The sequence below is a fragment of the Sparus aurata genome, chromosome 23 (genome assembly GCF_900880675.1).
Source record: "Sparus aurata chromosome 23, fSpaAur1.1, whole genome shotgun sequence".
In the NCBI taxonomy this organism is placed as follows: Eukaryota; Metazoa; Chordata; class Actinopteri; order Spariformes; family Sparidae; genus Sparus; species Sparus aurata.
The window spans coordinates 24,098,797-24,122,323 of record NC_044209.1 but is presented as its reverse complement, the minus strand read 5'-3'; the positions used below and the strand labels follow the sequence as shown (position 1 = coordinate 24,122,323).

Below are 23,527 nucleotides of genomic sequence, written 5' to 3'. Positions count from 1 at the left end.
TTCCCAAGGGTCCTTGAAATCGTTGAAAATGTGTACATCTGAAGTAAAGACGGTTTTGAAAGAATTTGAAAACGGACTTAAATGCCATATGTGATTGAAAGTTGTTGAATCTAAATTGTATAATTTGTGAAAGAATCGAAATGACTTTTTTTCTCTCAATAACATTGAGCTGTATCTCAATGATGCAGGGTTTAATGTAAGGGAATCGGGATTTCCTTTACTTGAATTTGATGTTTAAGGAGGTGTGTTAACCCTGAGTTTCAGATCTGAAAGCCATGATTATGAGAATTGTTATTTGTTTTGATATCAACAGTACCCTCCAAAAACAAAAATGGGACAGATTGGACTAATGCATTCTGCTGTCCTAACTATTTGGGATTATGTGCCACACAGCACACTTGGCATTCATTTAATGTGGTGTGTTCACCAAAGTGTCCACTAGGTGGCAGCACCAGAACGTAGATGGAAACATGTTAAATCTTGAGGAGACGGAAGGGAATACACGTCACTGATGAAGACTCTTTCTGATCAGTGTCGACATTTTCAGTGAAGCAAAGGGGTGTTTTTCATGTAATACTGATGTGAATTGTGCACATTTTCTTCAAAAGACTGACGATTCCCATTCAAAACAATTTTTTTTTTTATTTTTTTTTTTTATCCAGAAGAAAATTCTTGTGTAATGCTTCCTCTGGATAGCGATTAGAAACACAGTTCAGTGATCGCAGTCGGTGCAAGATATTCAAAATGTGGCGTTCATTTGTTTGTTTGCAGTGGTTGTACGCGGATGAGGGGCTACATGTGGGACAATGAACAGAGTCATGAGGTCCACATACCCCTCAGTGCAACGGGGAAGAAACCATTCTACATTTGATGATGTGTGCCTTTTTTTCTTTCCATCATCTCATGAAAGTTTGATATAAATGACTAATTCAAGACTGAAGTCAAGAACAGCGAACTGTTGATTGATGTCGACACGTCTGTAGTGGCTTTACTTTCATATAGGACCATGATAATGATAAATAAAGCAGCCTGATGTTTCCTTCACAGTCGACTACAAAGAAATGGACACGTGTATTTTTACGGTTATGTTTTTTTTATTGAACAAACACCTGCATATAGAAAGGGTTTGGTGACGTTGCTGGCTGACGCGCCACACGGAGGCAGCCGATGCTTCTGCGTCGCTGGAGTTTAGCGGTACCTTTCAGACAGAGCAAAGGCCAGCCTCATCAGGAACTTGTCGAATGAGACGTGGGCTTCTGGAGTGAAGTCGGCGGGGAAGTAGGACGCGATCACTACGATCAGGTTGTGGGCCAGGATCTGTGTCAGTGAGAGAATAAGATGTCACTGAAAGCATCCATTGAGCAAATTCCCTGGACATTTTGCGCTCTTTAATTCAGAAAGGCCCGGAGATCCAGCCCACATCAACATGCATATAAACTCTTATTGTTATTACCCTGAAAGACCTCCTCAGATTATTTTGTTACCTTAAAGTTGCCCGGATCCACTCTGAGCTTGAAGGCATGCAGCTCACTGAGGGCGCTCAGACCATTGGTCAGGTCGTCGATGTATTTGACGCCTCTTGCGATGCCTGTCATGATGACTGCACCATGTTTCTGCACTGAGGGGTGGTTAACATTCAGATCGGTCCCCCAGTGGGAGAAGTAGGCCTTGGTCTGCGGGTAGGCCACCAACATCCTGAAGTATGGAAACAGAAACAAGGAGAGAAAAAAAAGAGACAAGGATTTAAAAGCTGTAGAGAAAATCTGCGTGGTGTACGTGTCCATACATTGATTTTGGTTAAGATGCATTACAGTCATTATACAGTTTATGAGCATGGCGTGGTTCTTACCTGCCCAGAGCTTCGCCGCCAATCTCGGGAGCCTTGGTTTGAACTTTGGCCCACAGGGCCCTCACACGGGCCTTGTCTGTATCAGAGAGACTCATATCTGCCTTGGAGTTTCAACAGAGAGAGAAAATGGATCAAGAGATGCTGCTGAAGTGGATTTTTCAAAACGTCTTTATATCAAACCAGACGGCACCACGCCCGTGAATCGAATCCAAACCACACCTCCGATAAAGAAACTGCCATAACGTTTCCCTGCCGGTTTAATATGATAAAAGGCGCCACTCCCCTAATATCACAAAATTGCCAAACAATTAGTGGCCGTGACGGCGAGATGAAAGGCTCCAATTTCGTCATGCTCCGAGGATGGAGCTGCAAAAAAGTTCGTCTTTGGGAAGTTTGTCAGACTTAAAAAAAAAGAAAAACATTCATGGAAAAAGATTTTGGAGAGATTATGACAAAAAACAAACAAACAAACAAAAATATTGTACCCATATTTACTGAGAAAAGAATGTGTGAATAAAGTCACAATCTAGAGGGGGAAACGTTACAACATCAGGAGAATAAAGTCACACACTTTCTTTTCTTTATAGAGGTGCATTATCTTTATTTATTAACAGTCTGTTGCCAGTGAATTGAGATCACCTAATCCAATACAAGAGTCCTGCATGAAGGTGACGATGTTCAGTGGTGTTTGTTCAACTGCAGCATGTAGGGAGGATGTATTGTAGAGTTCTTTTATTCGACTTCTTTTCTTGTTTACTTATAACCAGACATCTGAGTGTATAAACGTGCATCTGTTTACAAACAGATCTATCTTAACTATCTATCTAAACCATCTGTGAGTGCCACAACATCAGGGCGTCGTTAATCGGAGGATGCGACGTGTCCAATCAGAATCTCCCTGGAATGAGAGGCGGAGCATTCAGTAATGGATAAAAACAGGAATCGCCATAATGAGAGAGAGAAAAGCTTTTGATCAGCTAACTTGTTCGTCAAAAGTCAGAAGACACTTTCACACCGTCAACATGGTCCAGTGGACAGATGCTGAGCGCGCTGCCATCGTATCCCTGTGGGGGAAGATCGATGTGGGTGAGATCGGACCCCAGGCTTTGTCCAGGTAAACCTCTTTATTATTGTTATTATTATGATGATGATTCGTATTATTATTTAGTAGTAGTAGTGTTCGGATCATCGCTGTGCTGGTTTATTTATGTGACCTTATGATCCATGTCATTCCAGGCTTCTGATCGTCTACCCATGGACTCAAAGACACTTCGCAGGCTTCGGCAACATTTCCACCAACGCCGCCATCATCGCAAACGAAAAGGTGGCCGCTCACGGCAAGACAGTGATGGGTGGGCTGGACAGAGCTGTGAAGAACCTGGACGACATCAAGAATGCTTACACCAAGCTGAGCCAGAAGCACTCTGAGCAAATCCATGTGGATCCTGATAACTTCAGGGTATGTCACGCTCTCTAAACCCCTCTTCATGCATGGATCTGCTGAATACTCCTCCGTACTAATGTAACTGTCAATCATTTCTCTCATTTTAGCTTCTTTCTGAATGCTTCACTCTGTGCGTTGGTGCCAAGTTTGGCCCCAAAGTCTTCAACGCTGATGTCCAGGAGGCCTGGCAGAAGTTCCTGGCTGTGGTCGTCGCCGCCCTGGGCAAACAGTACCACTGAGGCTCTGGAGACGCAGACGTGCAGCAGCCACACGTGCTTCTAAAACGTCTCATGTTGTGTCACGGGGCTGCCGCCAAATCCCCCAAAATAAAAATGCTCAAATCAAAGCATTTCTCTTTTTGTGATCATTTGGCGAAAATAAAATATTTATCGCATTCTATATTAGGGGGCAAATGTTTAATTATAATTCTCTTATCAGCACCTGTGGCAGTCGAATGCAGGTTATTATTCATGGGGCGCTTAATGATGATAAGTAAGGAAGTCAGTGTACATGAATTAGAGTCTTGAAAAAATAAATCCTTTCATGACAAATAAACATGTTCTATTCTAGTGTCCAAATTAAACTGTACCAGGTCTTTCTAGAACATGCTCGTGTGTTGGAGAATATGGTGATGTAGAATTAAGCATGAATGATAATAAGGGCTTTATAATGTCTAATAAACAGCCAGTGACACGTATATACATGCTAATAAGAAGCTTATAATTGATATATGTATTATCAAGTTTTATCAAACAATTGTCCGCATGCTTAAACGCTCTCACTACATTTTCTTTTAAATAACACATTATTTATAACTAATTTGCACAAAATAAAAACATCCAAATTGTTGAACTTGAATTTTGTTTTACTGATCGAACGATTCCACTGGACACTTCTGATCCCCAAACATGGAATCTAATTGATGACAACTAAAAAAATATATATATTCCTCTGTTGAACATATCCCACGTGTTGCTGTCTGCTGTGAAGTTGCAGGTACTGCTGTGCATCGATTCTGACACCTTAGTGTATAAAAGGAATCAATCTTGTTCAAATTACTCAAAGCGTAATGCTCCTCAGATATAAGGTTCATATGAGGCTGTTGTGAACAACATTTTGAGCCCCCGTGTTGTAAATTGGTGGTAAACTAAATTAGTATCCAAAATAAAATGACCTTATCTTTGTGAAAACACTCTCTGGCCTCTTGACTGAGGTGATGCATGTAGGGGTGCGGTCATTTTAATTCCGTGATATCTGGTGTGAAATGCATGTGTGCGATGGATAAAAAAATGGGTGGATCAACAACCTAATATCAAAATGTCGTTTCATTAAAGCACACTAACACGAAGTCATCATTCAGTACAGTAGGCCTATACTGCGCATTCCTTGTACTTTTATTATCAACATAAAATGAAATAATGTGTCGTTTGTCCTTTTCCAGATCGATTAAAGACAAACAAAGCTCGGTTCGAGCTGGAGCTGTGTTGTGTTGAATAAACTTTAGTGTTTTTAAAAGCAGCAATTCTGTGGTTTGAAACCAAATGTAGCTGCATTTGAGGGGGCGAGGGAGGGATGTTGAAAGTGCTGCATGGTGAAACGTTCATGGTATTAAGTGGACGTGTAGATAATTTATTTGGGTGGAGGAAGCCTGAATATATGGATAAAAAAAAAAAAAAAAAACCTCCTCGTATCTCAGTGTAACAGCCTTTGGCTCATGACAGCATGACCACAAGAACAAATGTTTTTGAGGAAAAGTGTAATTGCCAGGTGATCTGTGATCCCTTTATTCCACGACAGGTGGACTGTAGAGAGCAGCTCTGGTGTATCAGCAGCTTGAATCATCACCATCTTTTTTTAGTGTGATTCTGCTGATGAAAGTCGCCCCCTGATGTCTGACATCCTGCTGACGTATCATTGCTGAGATGCTCATTCCTCAGTTTGACGCGCGGAGGCTGACGGTGACCAAATACATACATTGATTGATTGATATTGATTATATTGACGTTATGGTTCACTGGACAGACAAGGAGCGCAGCACGGTCAGAGCCGTGTGGGAAAAACTTGATATCGATCAGATCGGACCGGAAGCTTTGGCAAGGTAGAGATATGTAGATATGAACTAAGATATGCTTTGAAGTTTGCAAAAATGCCTTTAATGTTTGTTATTATTATTATTATTATTATTATTATTATTATTATTGTTATTATTATTATCATTATCATTATTATGACTACATACATCCTTGCATCATGACGTTTGTAATGGAAACTTGCTGCTTGTCTTGAACATTTTGAGAGAAGTTATGGTTCCTTTATGTTTACGATAATGAAAAGACTTGTTTACCATGATTAAGGTTCGTATTGGATTCTAAATCTGACTTTTACTTTTAATTAATGATTGTAAGTTGGTTACCGTGATGACATCATTGTAAGTTGGTTACCGTGATGACATCATTGTAAGTTGGTTACCGTGATGACATCATTGTGAAATGGTTACCACGATGACATCATCTCGAGTTGGTTATCGTGATGACATCATTGTGAGTTGGGTACCATGATCATGCTGTGAAAATAACTCATGTGAGCAGCTGCTGTGAATCGAGGAATTTACCCTACATAGGTCTCTTCAAATGTAACTGAAGATGCGTTTTCAAGTTCAGTTCACTTTAAATTGATTCGGGAAAAAAAAAGAAAATAGTTAAAAAAAGTTTTTTTTTCCTTTACAGTTCCTGAACTATGAGTGTTCACACAGAAACGATAACAACTATGATGACATAGGATGCCTCGGGGATTTATTTTTATTTTTGTGGTGACAAAATGAAAGGAAAAGACAGCAGTGTTTGATTAAACACCTGAAGTTGCTCATTATAACAAAACAGTACTTTAATGTAGCAAGTAACCCCCAACAAATATTATAAAAAATATATGAAATAATCAAGTTTGTTAATAAGAAATGAATGTTTTTTTTAGGTCAGACCTAATTTCAGCACCAGGAGCTGTCCACACATGATTATTATTTTGGATAATAAATGACTTTATTTTCAACATGTCATATCTACATTATATGTCTGAAACCTTCCTCAAAGTTTTGATGTAATCCTGTTAGTGAAACATTCTGATTTCTTTGGGCTATTTTATGATGGTTGTATGCTTTATCGAGCAAAGCTAAACCCTCTCACCGACAGGGTGCTGATCGTCTACCCCTGGACCGAGCGGTATTTCGGTGGTTTTGGAGACATGTTCACTGCAACAGCTGTTCTGAATAACTCCAAAGTGGCAGCCCAGGGCAAAGTGGTGCTGAAGGCCCTGGACAGAGCGGTGAAGAACATGGACAACATCAAGGGCACCTATGCTGCCCTGAGCCGGATGCACTACGAAAAACTCAACGTGGATCCCGATAACTTCAGAGTAAGAAGTACTTCTCAAATACAAGGCTACTTTCAGCAGGTTTTAGCACTGTATTTGTGATGATGCTGTTGTTGTTTTGTCCGCAGCTGTTGGCAGACTGCATCACAATCACCGTCGCCTGCAAACTGAAGGGCGACCTCAGCCCTCAGACCCAGGCCACCTGGCAGAAGTTCCTGTCTGTTGTAGTCGAGGCTATGGGCAGTCAGTACTCCTGAAGAGGTGAACAACTCCAGCTGGGAGAAAAAAGAAAATAAAAAAAATCATATTTAAACCATGTGTGGCAGGCCTGAATAGGCCTGTGGTTTTATCTAAAACAAGTGTGATTGAACGACTCTTTAATATTGAGCTGGCATATTTTATAGTTTGGATCATGATGTTCTGCAGTGACACATTTTAAGATCTACCTTCAGTTGTTTGTACAGAAGGGATCTGGTGACCCCTTGAGATCATCAGGGGAAGTACAAGTTCTCTCCAGAGCAGGTTGTTAGATTGTAAAAGTCAATGTTTCATGAGTGTGTTGTTATATTTTTGAAAAAGGGCAAACAGAGCCATTAATTGTTGCGTGTTTAATGTATTTATTAACACAACCATCTATACCCTCACTTCTGTCAATAAAAAGACCGAATATTATGTGTGAGCGATTTAATTGACATCTGGAACAAATGTTTGCTTAATGACACAACTGATTAAAGGCCAGTTGATACATGCAACCCTGCTGAAAGGGCGCAATACTCTTTTCTTTTTGTCCCCTAAAAACTATGTATGGAAATCATAAGACTTACCTGTTGTGGTGAATTTAATGAGCGGTATGTGTTTTACTGAATTTTACCTTGACAGTCACATTTCCAGGTGCCAGGAAGTGTTAGAGAACAAATAAAGGTAATTAATATATATATATTTACATCTATGTTAGTTTATAGTTAACATAAAACCGTTTATTAGTCCCACAATGGGGATATTTGCCTTATTACAGCATTATTAGACATCGTCAATTAAAACAGTAGTAATAAATATAGAAAATATACGTAAGAAAGCAGTGGAAACAATATAAACCATATAATAAGAAACAAAAACATCAAAATATTAACACTATGCAGCATGCAATCTGCAGAGTATGTAACCAGTAAAGATGACAAATACTTATTCTAAAAAGAACAAAATTGTACTTAAAAATGAGTTTAGCATAAAGTAGCATTAAATGGACCTCAAAGTGCCTCAGAGTTGGACTTAAGTACAGTACTTAAGCAAATGCACTTAGTTACATTCCATCACTGACATACTGTGATTGCAGATGCATTAAAAAGCAGGAGACTAAAGCTGCGTTAAAAACAGAGTTTTATTGCCTCGGTAAAATAATACATGGATCACAGTTAAACTGCTGAAAACAACAGCAGGAGATTGAACATCTCATAGTTTGTGAGAGAAGAAGATTTACTCATGCTTCACCATGTTCGGACTGAGTGCAGAGGCGCTGTCCGTGTGGGGGGAGGACCTCGGACAGCTCCCTGTGGCTGCTCACAGCTGCTGGATCAACGACGGAGATGGATCCCACTGGAGGGCGCTCCAGCTCAACTTATTACGACCAAGTTCAAACATTGTCGTGCTTCTACAAGTCTGTTGAAGACCAGAATTTTTTTCCCTCATGAAATTAAATGCACTTATTCATTATACAACCACTTAAAATCAAACAAATCACATATACTGATGATATTGAATTTGTTGTTATCTGTGTTATTTATAGGTTTATAAACATGCACTGATGCACATTTTACAGCATCAGAAAGCATTATAGACGATAGACTGTGAGCCTGTATGCCAACGCAGTGTTTTGAATTCTCACAGACTGCGCCAGTCGCCAAATCACCGAGTTGGGGTCAGTTGGGCTACTGCCAAAAACACATGCGTCATATGGCAGAGAACTCCGATTTCCTTTATCAGGACCCCACTAAATACAAATGGATTTCTGTGGGCCGTTATATTTAAATTCTTGATGAATTTTATCTTAAGGATATGTTAATTTATGATCTCGTAAAACCGTCAGTTTGTTTTACCAAAAATGCAAGATTAAATGCGGGTTTTAATGATTTTGATGAGCCATTCGAATGGAGTGTTTTTTCTTGAGTATTAGTATAAAGTTGAATAGAGTTTGAATTTACCTGGACAAAGAGAGAGGTCCATCAGACCCCCTGCAGTGACACTCGGCATCTGTCCATTACACTCCGGTGTTCTCTGACTGTGTGTCAGTGTGGCTCCAGATGTGAACAGATACACACTATTGTTTCACGCCCCTGTTTTTTTTTGTTCATACGCCCCAACTGAGCAAAATGAGCACAAGTCAGCAAAAAGCAGCCACGCGTTTTCCCACGGGGCTTGAACAGTGAGGCTGACGTCACAACGTCGAGCCAAGTTCTTCATTGTCATAGGCACCACAGTTACAGTGGAGCAATCTTTGATCTCAGCCACCCTCCAACAGTATACTCACACCAAATGTTCAAAAATAAAATCAGACAAGTTGAAAACGAAACAGAATCAATGAAGAGTGCTACAAATTACATTTGACCCACTTTCTAAAAATCAAAAGACACCCAGATCACAGGCAGCCTTTTGCATCTGCTGCTACAGGAGGGCCACTAGCTGCTATAGGAGGGCCACTAACTGCTATAGAAGGGCCACTTACTGCTACAGAAGGGCCAGTAACTGTTACAGAAGGGCCACTTACTGCTACAGAAGGGCCACTAACTGCTACAGAAGGGCCACTTACTGCTACAGAAGGGCCAGTAACTGTTACAGAAGGGCCACTTACTGCTATAGAAGGGCCACTAACTGTTACAGGAGGGCCACTAACTGCTACCGAAGGGCCACTAACTGTTATAGAAGGGCCACTTACTGCTAGAGGAGGGCCACTAACTGCTATAGAAGGGCCAGTAACTGCTACCGAAGGGCCACTAACTGCTATAGAAGGGCCACTTACTGCTAGAGGAGGGCCACTACCTGCTACAGAAGGGCCACTAACTGTTACAGAAGGGCCACTTACTGCTACAGAAGGGCCACTAACTGCTATAGAAGGGCCACTTACTGCTAGAGGAGGGCCACTAACTGCTATAGAAGGGCCAGTAACTGCTACCGAAGGGCCACTAACTGCTATAGAAGGGCCACTTACTGCTAGAGGAGGGCCACTACCTGCTACAGAAGGGCCACTAACTGCTACAGAAGGGCCACTTACTGCTACAGAAGGGCCAGTAACTGTTACAGAAGGGCCACTAACTGTTACAGAAGGGCCACTTACTGCTACAGAAGGGCCACTAACTGTTATAGAAGGGCCACTTACTGCTAGAGGAGGGCCACTAACTGCTATAGAAGGGCCATTAACTGCTATAGAAGGGCCACTTACTGCTAGAGGAGGGCCACTACCTGTTATAGAAGGGCCACTTACTGCTAGAGGAGGGCCACTAACTGCTATAGAAGGGCCATTAACTGCTATAGAAGGGCCACTTACTGCTAGAGGAGGGCCACTACCTGTTATAGAAGGGCCACTTACTGCTAGAGGAGGGCCACTAACTGCTATAGAAGGGCCAGTAACTGCTACCGAAGGGCCACTAACTGTTATAGAAGGGCCACTTACTGCTACAGAAGGGCCAGTAACTGCTACAGAAGGGCCACTAACTGTTACAGAAGGGCCACTTACTGCTACAGAGGGGCCACTAACTGTTATAGAAGGGCCACTTACTGCTAGAGGAGGGCCACTAACTGCTATAGAAGGGCCAGTAACTGCTACCGAAGGGCCACTAACTGCTAGAGGAGGGCCACTACCTGCTACAGAAGGGCCACTAACTGCTACAGAAGGGCCAGTAACTGTTACAGGAGGGCCACTAACTGCTACCGAAGGGCCACTAACTGTTATAGAAGGGCCACTTACTGCTACAGAAGGGCCACTTACTGCTACAGAAGGGCCACTTACTGCTACAGAAGGGCCACTTACTGCTATAGAAGGGCCACTAACTGTTACAGGAGGGCCACTAACTGCTACCGAAGGGCCACTAACTGTTATAGAAGGGCCACTTACTGCTAGAGGAGGGCCACTAACTGCTATAGAAGGGCCAGTAACTGCTACCGAAGGGCCACTAACTGTTATAGAGGGGCCACTTACTGCTAGAGGAGGGCCACTACCTGCTACAGAAGGGCCACTAACTGCTACAGAAGGGCCACTAACTGCTAGAGGAGGGTCACTAACTCCCACATGGGGGCTGTTTAGTGTGAACTGTTCATGGTGCTCCAGTGGACAAATATTCATATATTCATTAAGATAATTTCACATTATTAGAAGTAACATTTTAATTTGTGCTCACTTAGGTCCACTGCTGCTTTGTTATTGAGATGTGTTGAACAAACACAAAACAGTAAAAGAAACAAAAAAACAAAAAACTGGTTTCTAAATTAATCATGTATTTACTTGAGATTTCCTCATATCTTTATTATATATTCATGAAGTATATTTTGTTTACAGTCTCTTTCAACTGCCAGACGAAAGCTGGCTGTCCGCTGCAGGCTGCTGCACCTGCCAGTGCACCACCTTCCAGTGCCACTAGGAGGATTCTGGCCTCTTTGTAAAGATTATCTGGTTCCCCCTCTGAACGGATCCACCCTGCGCAGGCTCCAGTTTTCTAACAGATAAGCGTTTTGGCAGCAGCTTCACCGCAAATGACCCCAGTCTTCATGGTGCTATCAACTGATTAATAAATCCTTTAATATTAAATATTTGCAGAGGTTAGATTTAAAATCAGTACCCCTGGACTGTCCCAGATGTTTACACCACAGCTTCAACTTTTCATAATCTCATATGTTTGCCAAATCTGTTCTCTGGGTTACAGAATCTTGATTTGAATTAGTTTACTGTAGTCACACAAGCGGAGTTTAATCTATTCACTCAGGGGAACTAGATCATTTTGAATTTAGCTCAAGTCATTTATAGAGGCAGGTTGCACCTTTATCAGGGTCTAGATTTTGGTGAAAAAGCCTGCAAAGCCTTTTAAAAGTTTGGCACAAATCTGAAGCTGATACTGAGCTTGCATTCAGGAGCCCATATTACTTTTATTACTCACTTACAATTTCATTTACATTTCTGAGTTTGTAACTATTGTCTCTGCTCTGACTAAGTTGAAATTAAGTTAATCATTTCCATTGCACTGGAAATGTGTGTTTTTTATTCAAATGCATTCACTGAATTTGGTTAATTTCTTCCATCGGGTCTTTCAGAGTTTCATAGGTGAAGAAACTTTAAGAGAAGAGGCCATTTTTTTTTTTTTTTTTGTCTTTATCTTATGCAAGCTGCAACATTTGGAACCAGTCCAAATGCCACGCAGCCTATCTTGGAGGAGGGCCGGGTGTGCCCATGCCCTGTTGTATGTATAAAAACCCCCCACGGTTCGGACAGGTCCCAACACTTCAACTTGGAACAATCTGCACACAAGATGAGTCTCACTGCAAAGGACAAGGACACCGTCAAAGCCTTCTGGGCTAAAATCGCTGGCAAGGCCGACGACATCGGCACTGATGCTCTCTCCAGGTAAATATGACCTCAAAGAATCCTTTATATGTTTAATTACCTGTTTATTACCTACTTGTTTATTCACTTCTTTACACTTCACACTCAGGATGCTGGTGGTGTACCCGCAGACCAAGACTTACTTCTCCCACTGGAAGGATCTGAGCCCCGGCTCTGCCCCGGTGAGGAAGCACGGACAGACCGTGATGGGTGGAGTTGCTGATGCTGTGAAGAAGATCGACGATCTGTCTGCAGGTCTCCTGAGCCTCAGTGAGCTGCATGCCTTCACTCTGCGTGTGGACCCCGCTAACTTCAAGGTACATGTCACCAATGATTACTGCGTTTCTCAAACTATGGTTATACATTTAAATAGGGGGGTTTAGGCTCATTGGACCTGGCCACATGCACAACTCAACAAACGATTCTTAATCCTCTATTCTATTTCTTTATTCACAGATTCTCTCTCACAACATCCTTGTGGTCCTGGCCACCATGTTCCCCACTGACTTCACCCCTGAGGTCCATGTGTCTGTGGACAAGTTCCTGGCTGCCCTGTCCCGCGCCCTGTCTGAGAAATACCGATAAACTGCAGGACAGGAGCAGATGACGGACAGCAGCATGAGCTTGATTTATCTGTCAGTCTGAATACCAATAAAAGATCAAATGCAATCAAACTGTTTGTGTGGTTGAGTGAATTTCTATCGATTGAAAGGCTTTCAAGTCAGGTCAACAGCCCACATGGCATCAGTTCAGTGGATTTCTTTTGGAATCATTGGGAATTGGAGAAACAGAGCAGAGTGTTCTGTTTTCCCCCAAAGCATCTACAGAAGCATTTATGTTGGATATCAAACAGCTTTATGCGAATTTACAAGAACTAACACGGGAGATGAACAACAACTTTATGAAATGTCTCTCTATAGATATTCTAACAGCAAATATTCTGCAGTGTGCATTGATAATTTATTTCATTTACCGTTTCGATCCCTCAGATCGTTCAAAGTTGAAATATCACAATTTAAAAAGAAAAACTGCATTTCAAAGCTTTACTTACCAAATGTCAGCAGCATCATACACTTCAGTACTTCTTATGCAGAATGACCGTTTTCAAACCCTTCATAATGTCTGAATGTTTTCTTATTATCATCATTTTGAATGTACTATAACGATAAAGTATTAACTTGTAGCATTACTAGTATTACACACTTGCGCTTTTATTGATAAATATATGTTTTATCAATACTATTAATAATGACAACAATATTGGGAATAATGATAACAACCCAACTGTATATAAATATATATATAATACGAAAAAATTATATATGAAATTATCATTATCATTATTATGTTTATGTTACGTTATTTATGGATGATCCATGGCCTCCTGTCTCATCACCATGAAATGATGAAGTTGCTATGACTTTATGTGATTTGTTCATACCTCACAGATCATCATTAGATAGATAATGTTAATTCACACTTACCTCACATTAATTCATGCAAGTTGGATTCCAGTTAGATAACAGTGTATTTTAGATGAGTTCAGCCTCCTTGGAAGCAGATTAATATATAGTATGTATATGATTTGTACTGATGCATTAACATGCGAGCCATCTAACTGTCTAATGGTAAATATGCCTTATATATTGTACAGGCCATGCGAATCTATAGGCTGTCAGTAAAAAAAATATTTCAGGCTCTCTTCTCTATTGAAAGTGGTCATTCAAAACGACTATTGAGTTAATTTTACGTGTGAACTTGCAGAACTTTTACTTTAATGTTATTTGTACATATCAAGACTGAATTTGAAGACTTAATATTTTAACATTTACCTACATTAAAAACTACGTCGTGAACAAGGCTGTTGCAATATCAATTTAAGATCATCCTAAAAAAGGAACGTTAACACAGACAGGGACAAAAATGCAATTTGTTGAATATGCTTGTTGTTTTATTTATTTATGCTTTTGAGACAGAAACAGAGAATGTTTCAAACAGATGACCATCGTGTGATGTCTTCTCTTGCAGCTCTCTAGTGGTACTGCCTTCCCAGGGAGTTCACCACCACGGCCAGGAACTTCTGGAAAGCTGCCTGAACATCACCGTTGAACTCTTTGCCCAGCGACCCAGCAACCACGATGGTGAGGCAGTCAGAAAGCAGCTGCAACACAGCAAGCGTCATGAAACATTAGCATGGAAGTAGTGCGTAATTCTTCACTGTGGATGACAGAGTGACATCAGTTCAACAAGACCTACCCTGAAGTTATCAGGGTCCACATGAAGCTTCTCGGAGTGCAACACGCTCAGTTCGGCATATTCGGACTTGATGTTGTCCATGTTCTTCACGGCCCGGTCCAGACCGTGGAGGATGGTTGTTCCGTGTTTTGCAACCATTGGGTTTCCCATGATGGCAGCGGCGTTGTAGAGGTTTCCAAAGTTACCGAAATACCTCTGAGTCCAGGGGTAGACGACCAGACACCTGAGGACACATCAATGCAACTCTGAAAATCTCTGCACAGATTATGCTGCGTCTCTTTGTGCATTCACGTTGAAAAATACAAAATAATGATATAATTAAAAATAGAATCAAAAACAAAGAGAAAGGTTCCCTCACCTGGACAGAGCTGCAGGTCCAACGACCTCATACTTCATCTTGGAGAAGATGTCCGCGATGGTGGCGCGCTCGAAGTCTGTCCATTCGACCATTTTGCCGGTAGATTTGTTCCACAAGTCCTGTGTTGGTCAGCACCAGAAGCAACTTTTAAAAGAACCTCTTCACTCCTCCCAGAAATATGCGATTGGACGGAATAGGGTAGTGGGTTGGCCGAATACTGCTTGGCGTATTTGCAAAAATGATAAGGAAAGGACAAATCTGCATTGCTTAGATTGTGTCGGAAGCCGCTGGCAGTCTTCTTTAATTACAATGGCAACTTGTCAAGTTGCTTGTTAATTATCTGTGCAGTCAAAAGACGACTGGTGTAAATCAAAGAACAGTTCAAGGACGTGGTCAGATTTAATAAATGGCTAGAAAGAAATCTACATTTTACGTTTTAAATGAAGTATGCTATTCTTTAGCTCTAAAATATGCACCTTTTTCTACAATATAGCTAAGTCATCTGGTTGAACTCTTATTTTCCAACAGTGTTACCACTGTAACAATGTGAGTCGAGAGTAAATACATGGTGATGTGGTGATTACTTGTCCACAGCCAGGTCAGCGTGCACGCAGTGAAGTTGGCTGATTAATCCAGCAGGGGGCGCTCCTACACATGAGCAGGCTGTGACCGCTGCAGACTGAACCCGATGCAACAGCCTCCACATGAGCTGAACATCGAGAGTGTAATGCTGTCTTTGGCCGAGTGAGCTCAGATATTATCAGCCGTGGTTGTAAAATCACAACTGATAAATTCAGTGCACAGTACAGTACAGCAGTTACAGGTAGACGGAGCGAGGACCTTGGACAGCTCCCCACAGTTTCAGCGAACTGTAGACTCCGCAACCAGCGCTCCCAGTATCCGGATCCCAGTCTTAAGAGTACAGGTGACGGACACTCCCAGTTTCTCCTGGTTGCTTCAGGCTCCTGCAGGCTTCTTTCAACTGTCCTCTCGTTTTGGTAATTCATCCTTTCATTTCGTGAAGGATGGTAAAAAGCAGTTGGGGTAGTTTTATGTCTTTATGGTAGTTTTTTTTCTTTTTTTCTCAATATTTTTTTGGCCTCGGCTTTTATTCATAGAACAGCTGAAGAGGTGACAGGAAACAGGTTGAGAGAGAGGGGGAGTGACACAGCAAAGGGCCATGGGCCCGGATTCGAACCCCAGTCCGCTTCAGCTCTACCCAGTGAGCTAAACAGTGCCCCATTTATGGTCATTTTTATGTCTAATTTTTTTTCATCTTTCTGTAGTAGTTTGGTGTCTTTTTGTGGTTGTTTTGTGTCTCTTTGGGGAGGGTTTGTGTCTCTCTGGGGAGGTTTTGTGTTTCATTGGGGAGGTTTGGTGTCTCTTTGTGGAGGTTTTGTGTCTCTTTGTGGAGGTTTGGTGTCTCTTCATGGAGGTTTTGTGTCTCTTTGGGGAGGCTTTGTGTCTCTTTGTGGAGGTTTTGTGTCTCTCATTGTGGTAGTTTTGTGTCTCTTCGTGCAGGTTTTGTGTCTCTTTGTGGAGGTTTTGTGTTTCATTGGGGAGGTTTTATGTCTCTTCGTGGAGGTTTTGTGTCTCTTTGGACGGGTTTTATGTCTCTTTATGAAGGTTTTGTGTCTCTGTGGAGGTTTTGTTTCTCTTTGGGGAGGTTTTGTATCTCTTTGTGATAGTTTTGTATCTCTTTGGGGAGGTTTTGTGTTTCTTTGAGCAGGTTTTGTGTCTCTCTATGGAGGTTTTGTGTCTCTCTGTGGAGGTTTTGTGTCTCTCTGTGGAGGTTTTGTGTCTCTTCGTGGAGGTTTTGTGTCTCTTTGGACGGGTTTTATGTCTCTTTATGAAGGTTTTGTGTCTCTGTGGAGGTTTTGTGTCTCTTTGTGGAGGTTTTGTGTTTCATTGGGGAGGTTTGGTGTCTCTTTGTGGAGGTTTTGTGGGACCAGACGCCATCAGGGGCCCACTAAGGAAGAAAAAAATAAATAAATAAATAAAAAACAGCTATCCAGAATTGCCATAGGCCCTGTTTTTGTGAATGAAATATCTGGGAGATACCAGATGTGTGAGCCTCCTTTCATACTGAACAGAGGGGGAACAGTATCTGACAGTAATATTCCAAGCTGTCAGGATGCGTTCCCCCTGTTTAAATGGTCAAGTTTAATTATATCAGCCTGAAAATCACAGGACTTATCTGTTGTGGGTAAAGAAGTCAGGAGTATGAATTTGAAAGATGTTTGAGCCTCCTTTCATATGACAGAGGGGGAACAGTATCTGACAGTAATATTCCAAGCTGTCAGGATGTGCTTTACCTGCTATAATGGAACTGGATTTAAGAGAAATATGATAAAATAGCGATTTATATTTTTTCCTATAAACGAATGAGCACATTTTGTTCCAAAAGTTCATAATATTCGAAATGAAAAGTCTCTCACAAATATAATATTTTTTATGAATAGAAATAACAGTAGTTGGTTGTGTTAATAAAGACATAAAAACACAAACATATATGCTGTTGTCCCAGTTTAAAAATATAACTTGACAGTCATGAAATTTGGATTTCACGTCTACAATACAACATCCTCAGATAAAACTCGCTAAAAAAAAGTCCGTTTTGAATCTTTGCTCTCTCCACAGTGCCTCTGTGGTACGAGCACAACAGCTCGGGGGCGAGCTTTTTGTGAACGCGCGCTTCCTTCGCCCTTCGGGGCATTTCGGATGGGGGCGGGACCAGGGGAAACAAACCTCGACGTGGAAACTGAGCTCGATACAACACCTGTACTCCCGATGGCCAGTCCACCCCTGCAATAGCAGTTCTCCCCAGTGGCTGTGCGTGTGTCCAAGCGTGTGCGTGTGTGTGTGTGCGCGCACGCGCGTAGTGCGCACGAGCGTGCGCTTGTGTTTAGGGGCACAAAAAAAAAATATTTGCACCGGGGCCTGTCACCATGATGTTACGCTACTGTGTTGCACCATTCACCCAAACATAATTGCAGACCGGTAAGAGGTTCAGTGCTTAAGATGCTTTTTAACTTGCTGTATAGGTGGCAGTGAGACAGATCAGGAGACTAGCTGCACTATATTTGATATGTAGAATCCCTTTTTCCATTACTGTGATTACATAAAACATGCATATTGATATTCAACAACACATTTTAAAAGTTTTAAAGTAACCCTCAAATCTCTGCGTAAATTAACCAAACATATTCAGCCCTGAGAACATTTAGTGCTTCACAGACGAATACTACGACTCTAAATTCGGTCTTTTTACACTTCCAGGTATATTTCATCGCAGCTGCTGCCACGTAACGTTGTGAATCTGTGCTGCAGCCTCAGTCTCTAACGGAGCTGCTGTGAGTGTTCATTCATGTGATAAGAGATGCTAACTTTATTCATGACAACACATGCGCTGTCTTCAGAGCTTTTAAACATATTCAGATAAACGATGGAAGAGTGAACCTGCTAGGACCATAGCTACATGCCAACACTAAACATTTTGTGTATCTTTGTGGAGAATTTGTGTCTGTGGAGGTTTTGTGTGTGTTTGTGGTTGTTTTGTGTCTTTTTGTGTGTCTTTGTGGAGGTTTAATGTCTCTTTGTGTAGGTTTTGTGTAATTTTTGTGTCTCTTTGTGGAGGTTTTGTGTCATTTTTGTGTGTTTTGGGGAGCGTTTGCGTGGATTTGTGGACGTTTTGTTGTCTAAGTGGCGGTTTAGTGTCTCTTTGTGGAGGTTTAGTGAGTCTTTGTAGATATTTTGTGTCTCTTTGTAGAGGTTTTATGTCTCTTTGCAGAGGTTTGGTGTAATTTCTGTCTCCTTTGAGAGGATTTGTATGTCTTTGTGATTGTTTTGTTGTCTGTTTGTGGAGGTTTTGTTGTCTATGGTGGTTTAGCGTCTTTTTGCGGTGGTTTTTCTTCTGTGTAGAATGCGTGTCTTTGTGGAGGTTTTGTGTCACTTTGTGGTTGTGACTCCCAGAATCCTTTAGCTCATCATACTATCGAGACCTGGTTCCTGGGCCCTTACCAGTTATAAAAGGCAGCGGAGACACTGGTTACATGTTTCCCAAACCCTGCAGTGCATCTGCAACAACTTCTTTTATGCCTTCACGAAAAATACATTTATCAACAATATTTTTGATGTTATCATCATCATTATTATTGCATTAGTGTTATAACTCCAATACTGAAACTCTGTTACCTCAGAAGCTATTCTAATAAAATTATATTGCATTTATGTCAAAAGAGTTTTTTTTTAATTTATTTTTTTATGTACCAAGTCCTGGCTGTCAAATGTGGTGCAGTGGACGATTCGACTAAAAAGAAGAGACGGACATCTGAACACTTTATATTTATTCATTTTATTCACCAAGCCCTTCCTTTTAAAGGGATGTTTTTATGGTTGGCGACGTCATGCTGCATGTATGCAGTCGATGCTTTTGGATCAGTGGAGTTTAGCGGTATCTCTCGGCCAGAGCCAGAGCCAAGTTCTGCAGGAACTTGTCGAAGGAGAGGTGGACCTCCGCAGTGAAGTCTCCCGGGTAGTACATGGCAATGACCAGCATGATGTTGTGGGCCAGCATCTGAAGAAAAAAAAGATAACTTATGTTTATGACATCAATTGGGGAGTTTTAATTTTACTATAGAAAAAGAATGTTTAATGCTCTTTCAAACATTTAGTCATATTTCCATACATCTTGTCTACTAATCGAGATTTAATTCACACCGTGGCATTGATCGTTCGCACAGCGAGCTTACCCTGAAGTTGGCAGGATCCACTCTGAGCTTGAAGGCATGCAGTTCGCTGAGGCTGGACAGAGCACCAGTAAGGTCATCGATCTTTCCGATGGCTTCTCCAACGGCGGCCATGATGACAGAGCCGTGCTTTCTCACCTGTGGGGAGTCAGGACCCAAATCAGACCAGTGGGCAAAATAGGTCTTGGTCTGCGGGAATACACGCAGCATCCTGTCGAACAAGTATGCAATAAAGAGGAATTAAGGACAAGAGATTAACAGCTTGCACGTTCAAAAACAGTGACAGAATAAAACAAATACAGTAGAATAATAAATGAGATCTTACCTGCCCAGAGCTTCAGCTCCTATGTCAGCGCTCCTCGAGCCAATTTTATCCCAGAAGGACTTCACAATGGTCTTGTCTCTGCCAGAAAGACTCATGACTGCCCTTTTCTTCAAGTTTTCTGAAGTGAAAGAAAATGTTGTTGCATGAAGATGCTGATTAACGGCGATTTTTATATCAAACCAAACGGCACCACACCCCCAGTATCAAATCCAAACCACACCTCTATGAATGAAATTGCCAAATGTTTCCAAGACCGTTTTTGAGATAAAAGTAACCCCTCCCTCCTCTCAACTTTTATGAGTCAATAATTTTACACAGTAAAAAAATGAAATTTTATTCTGCAGACTTTGAATTTGTCTGCAGGTATACGCTGAAATAACCATTCAGTAGAACAAAAGAGTAAGAACTTCATCGTTGGAGAGGTTGCACTGAATGGACAGTGTGGACGGCCCTTCAGAATAAATTCTACATACTGCCATAAAATGTGAGTCGACTGAACGTCTTGTTGTGATATTTGAAAATGTAAAAACCAACGGGGTTAACTTGAGTAAGTCCAACAAGATGACGATACTGAGCTAAAACTAAACTGTTAATCCACACTGACAAATGTGCTAACAAACACTTCCGTCCGTCACAGTTTGAGAAATCAGTTCTTAATGTCACATAAAATAAAAGAACAAGGCATACTGTCCACCTTGACGTAAATGAAATCTACTTTGAAGAGGGTATGATCTGAATTCAACAACCTTCATTTGTGTTATATAAATTAAAAGACATGACTTACCTGAAACAGGTGTTAAGGCATACATCAAGTTTCTATCATATGTTTTCTTCAAGCTTTTAGAATAAGTTTTGAACCTTAAACATGCTGGGAAGTGTAAAATACTGGTGAATCTTCCTTGGACACTTAAATTGCTCAGTTTATTAACCTTTGTGCTGTTTTTAATATCGTTAACCTGAAATGGATAAAAAAGTATTTTATTCAAAAGTTAGTGAGACAAGAGAGTGGATTTTTAAAAAAAATATATTATTATTAATATTTTATTAAAATCTCGCCGGATGTTTGTGACGATCTAATGAAAAAAAATGTGCACACCTCTTATGAAATGTGCCGAAGACAACTGGGATTTTACAATTTATTTCTTATTGTAAATGATTAACCGACAGACGCTCCACAAAGATGTTTCAACCTTTAATTCTTTTTTTTATTGCTTAATCGAATATCCAATTCGTTTATTTAATTGAAGGTATTTTATGAAATTAAATTGAGTTGTAATACAGCGTCAAAAATGGCAAAGATCCTATCTTGCTCATCAGAGGTAACAAGCCAATATTTCGTCGTCACCGGTCCAATCAGATGCTTCCAGGGCTGAGAGGTGTGGCATTGAGTAATTAATAAAAACCTCCCAAAGATGGGCATTTGCAGAAGGGTTGCGATCAACGTTTTCTTTAGAAATAGAAAACGAACCTTGTCAACACGTCAATATGGTCCAGTGGTCAGATGCTGAGCGCGCTGCCATCGTATCCCTGTGGGGAAAGATCGATGTGGGTGAAATCGGACCCCAGGCTTTGTCCAGGTAAAACTCTTTAAAAAAAAAAAAAATGGATTTAATTTTTAAAAATAATTATTTACTAGTATTCGGATCATCGCTGTGCTGGCTTATTTATGTGACCTTATGATCCATGTCATTCCAGGCTTTTGATCGTCTACCCATGGACTCAAAGACACTTCTCAGGCTTCGGCGACATTTCCACCAACGCCGCCATCGTCGCAAACGACAAGGTGGCCGCTCACGGCAAGACAGTGATGGGTGGGCTGGACAGGGCTGTGAAGAACCTGGACGACATCAAGAATGCTTACACCAAGCTGAGCCAGAAGCACTCTGAGCAAATCCATGTGGATCCTGATAACTTCAGGGTATGTCACGCTCTCTAAACCCCTCTTCATGCATGGATCTGCTGAATACTCTTCCGTACTAATGCAACTGTCAATCATTTCTCTCATTTTAGCTTCTTGCTGAATGCATCAGTGTGTGCGTGGGAGCCAAGTTTGGCCCCAAAGTCTTCAACGCTGATGCCCAGGAGGCCTGGCAGAAGTTCCTGGCTGTGGTCGTCGCCGCCCTGGGCAAACAGTACCACTGAGGCTCTGGAGTGACACTTTACATTCAAACAATGTGAAGCAGCTCTACAAGTGTTTCCAAAATGTGCTGTTGCCAAATGCACCAAATAAAACTTGAAATTAAATCACATCTCGCTGTGTGGTATTATTTCACAAAGTATATTAATTAGCTATTATTTATATCCTTCTCCTTAGTGGCTCTTAGTTTGGGGTGACTATAGAGTAATCGGCCTTGTGCAACGAATAAACAACTAGGCTATATTATATTATATGTGATATATGAACACATAATAAACAGGGGGCTTTTGATCTCATCTTTGAATTAAGAAATCATGATCAGGTCTTAATCTATACAAGACAAGAGCCTAAAAGTAATAAAATATTGGTTTAAGTTATTCCAGAAAGGTAGCATTGACTAATGTGATCTTACAGTCGCACCTGAAGGGTAAATGACTGTAAGGTGTTTCACCGTTTGAGAAGATGAACCTCATAATCGAGCTTGCCAGGGTAACTAGAATTATCTGCTGACGTCGTCATGGGAGTTACTTTTGCCGCTTTCAAAAAAATTTGCAATTTGATATAAATGGGTGCGGTCATCTGAAATTAATGATAACAGTGCATCAAAATACTGCGTCATGAGGGCGACAATTTGTGCAACTGCCATCAAGTTACGATAGCATTAAGACTGAACACCATGTTTTATAATAGGCTACATGTATGAAATTTAATTCATCTTTTGTTTTTTACATAAACACATGTCATCACTTTGGAGGGACATTCACAGCTACAATATTCATAATTTCATGATATCTTAATTTAGTTTTTCTTTTCTTTTAGCTCTGCAGCAGTCTATATTATTGACTTAATGTTTTTGTTACATAGGTTGTGTGGTGCAGCTCTAAGCAGCCCAATCCACTGACTGAACACAGGCTACTATTCATGACAAGTTTAACATTAAATTGTTAGTTTCGAGAGTGAAATGAGTGAATGTGTGAACATTGTTTTGTGAAGCAGTGTCCATATATGCAGGTCCATAGTCCATATATTTATTCGTTTCTGGGATGTCACAACAACAACAACAACAACAATAATAATAATAATAATAATAATAATAATAATAATAATAATAATAATAACAATAATACATAGAATAAATAATAATAATAAAACGACATGCCTCCAAGCTTCAACGGCTAATGCGCCATCTAGTGGTTGTTATATAACAAAATGTAATTAATCAGAAAGGGTTCATTATCTCCTGGGTGTTTTAAAAAAATTAAGCTTCGCGCATATTTGAATTGTAGAACAATTTCAGTGTAAATCTGAAAAAATGCACTGATGGTAATCTGTAAATAACAGTATCAATATGGAATTTGTTATATTCAATAATTTATAAATATATATATATATATTTGACCCTTTATAGGCTATTTATAGACATTCATATTAATATGTAAAGATAAATAATTTAAATATCA

General features: G+C 40.7%; 7 protein-coding genes and 1 long non-coding RNA gene across 9 annotated transcripts; 4 read left to right on the top strand and 4 right to left on the bottom strand.

Moving 5' to 3' along the window:
• Positions 1-1,074: 1,074 nt before the first annotated feature.
• Positions 1,075-2,020, bottom strand: LOC115576215 (hemoglobin subunit alpha-B). The gene is made up of 3 exons (XM_030408713.1): positions 1,850-2,020; positions 1,485-1,695; positions 1,075-1,317 (listed from the first exon to the last, which is right to left on the bottom strand). Exons 1-3 carry the CDS (start codon positions 1,942-1,944, stop codon positions 1,189-1,191), a joined length of 435 nt encoding a protein of 144 aa, XP_030264573.1. The 5' UTR covers positions 1,945-2,020; the 3' UTR covers positions 1,075-1,188.
• Positions 2,021-2,771: 751 nt separating this feature from the next.
• On the top strand, positions 2,772-3,642 carry LOC115576208 (hemoglobin subunit beta-like). Its single transcript, XM_030408706.1, has 3 exons — positions 2,772-2,963; positions 3,086-3,308; positions 3,401-3,642. The coding sequence occupies exons 1-3, from the start codon at positions 2,800-2,802 to the stop codon at positions 3,530-3,532; spliced, it is 519 nt and encodes a 172-aa protein (XP_030264566.1). The 5' UTR covers positions 2,772-2,799; the 3' UTR covers positions 3,533-3,642.
• A 1,388-nt stretch (positions 3,643-5,030) lies between these two features.
• Positions 5,031-7,411, top strand: LOC115576214 (hemoglobin cathodic subunit beta-like). 2 transcript variants are annotated; one of them, XM_030408711.1, is made up of 3 exons: positions 5,031-5,391; positions 6,479-6,701; positions 6,788-7,411. In XM_030408711.1, the coding sequence occupies exons 1-3, from the start codon at positions 5,300-5,302 to the stop codon at positions 6,914-6,916; spliced, it is 444 nt and encodes a 147-aa protein (XP_030264571.1). In that variant the 5' UTR covers positions 5,031-5,299; the 3' UTR covers positions 6,917-7,411. The 2 variants fall into 2 exon arrangements, with proteins under 2 accessions (XP_030264571.1, XP_030264572.1); XM_030408712.1 differs by lacking the exon at positions 5,031-5,391 and adding an exon at positions 5,907-5,925.
• Positions 6,865-8,994, bottom strand: LOC115576219 (uncharacterized). The gene is made up of 3 exons (XR_003982795.1): positions 8,858-8,994; positions 8,148-8,315; positions 6,865-6,934 (listed from the first exon to the last, which is right to left on the bottom strand). It is a non-coding gene; the product is annotated as an uncharacterized LOC115576219 (long non-coding RNA).
• Positions 8,995-12,116: 3,122 nt separating this feature from the next.
• LOC115576218 (hemoglobin subunit alpha-1) lies at positions 12,117-12,917 on the top strand. Its single transcript, XM_030408717.1, has 3 exons — positions 12,117-12,264; positions 12,353-12,560; positions 12,700-12,917. Exons 1-3 carry the CDS (start codon positions 12,170-12,172, stop codon positions 12,826-12,828), a joined length of 432 nt encoding a protein of 143 aa, XP_030264577.1. The 5' UTR covers positions 12,117-12,169; the 3' UTR covers positions 12,829-12,917.
• A 1,252-nt stretch (positions 12,918-14,169) lies between these two features.
• LOC115576212 (hemoglobin subunit beta-2-like) lies at positions 14,170-15,011 on the bottom strand. Its single transcript, XM_030408710.1, has 3 exons — positions 14,858-15,011; positions 14,500-14,722; positions 14,170-14,404 (listed from the first exon to the last, which is right to left on the bottom strand). Exons 1-3 carry the CDS (start codon positions 14,947-14,949, stop codon positions 14,276-14,278), a joined length of 444 nt encoding a protein of 147 aa, XP_030264570.1. The 5' UTR covers positions 14,950-15,011; the 3' UTR covers positions 14,170-14,275.
• A 4,184-nt stretch (positions 15,012-19,195) lies between these two features.
• On the bottom strand, positions 19,196-20,178 carry LOC115576217 (hemoglobin subunit alpha-A). The gene is made up of 3 exons (XM_030408716.1): positions 19,931-20,178; positions 19,609-19,816; positions 19,196-19,433 (listed from the first exon to the last, which is right to left on the bottom strand). Exons 1-3 carry the CDS (start codon positions 20,023-20,025, stop codon positions 19,305-19,307), a joined length of 432 nt encoding a protein of 143 aa, XP_030264576.1. The 5' UTR covers positions 20,026-20,178; the 3' UTR covers positions 19,196-19,304.
• A 1,138-nt stretch (positions 20,179-21,316) lies between these two features.
• LOC115576209 (hemoglobin subunit beta) lies at positions 21,317-22,179 on the top strand. The gene is made up of 3 exons (XM_030408707.1): positions 21,317-21,507; positions 21,626-21,848; positions 21,941-22,179. Exons 1-3 carry the CDS (start codon positions 21,416-21,418, stop codon positions 22,070-22,072), a joined length of 447 nt encoding a protein of 148 aa, XP_030264567.1. The 5' UTR covers positions 21,317-21,415; the 3' UTR covers positions 22,073-22,179.
• Positions 22,180-23,527: the final 1,348 nt, after the last annotated feature.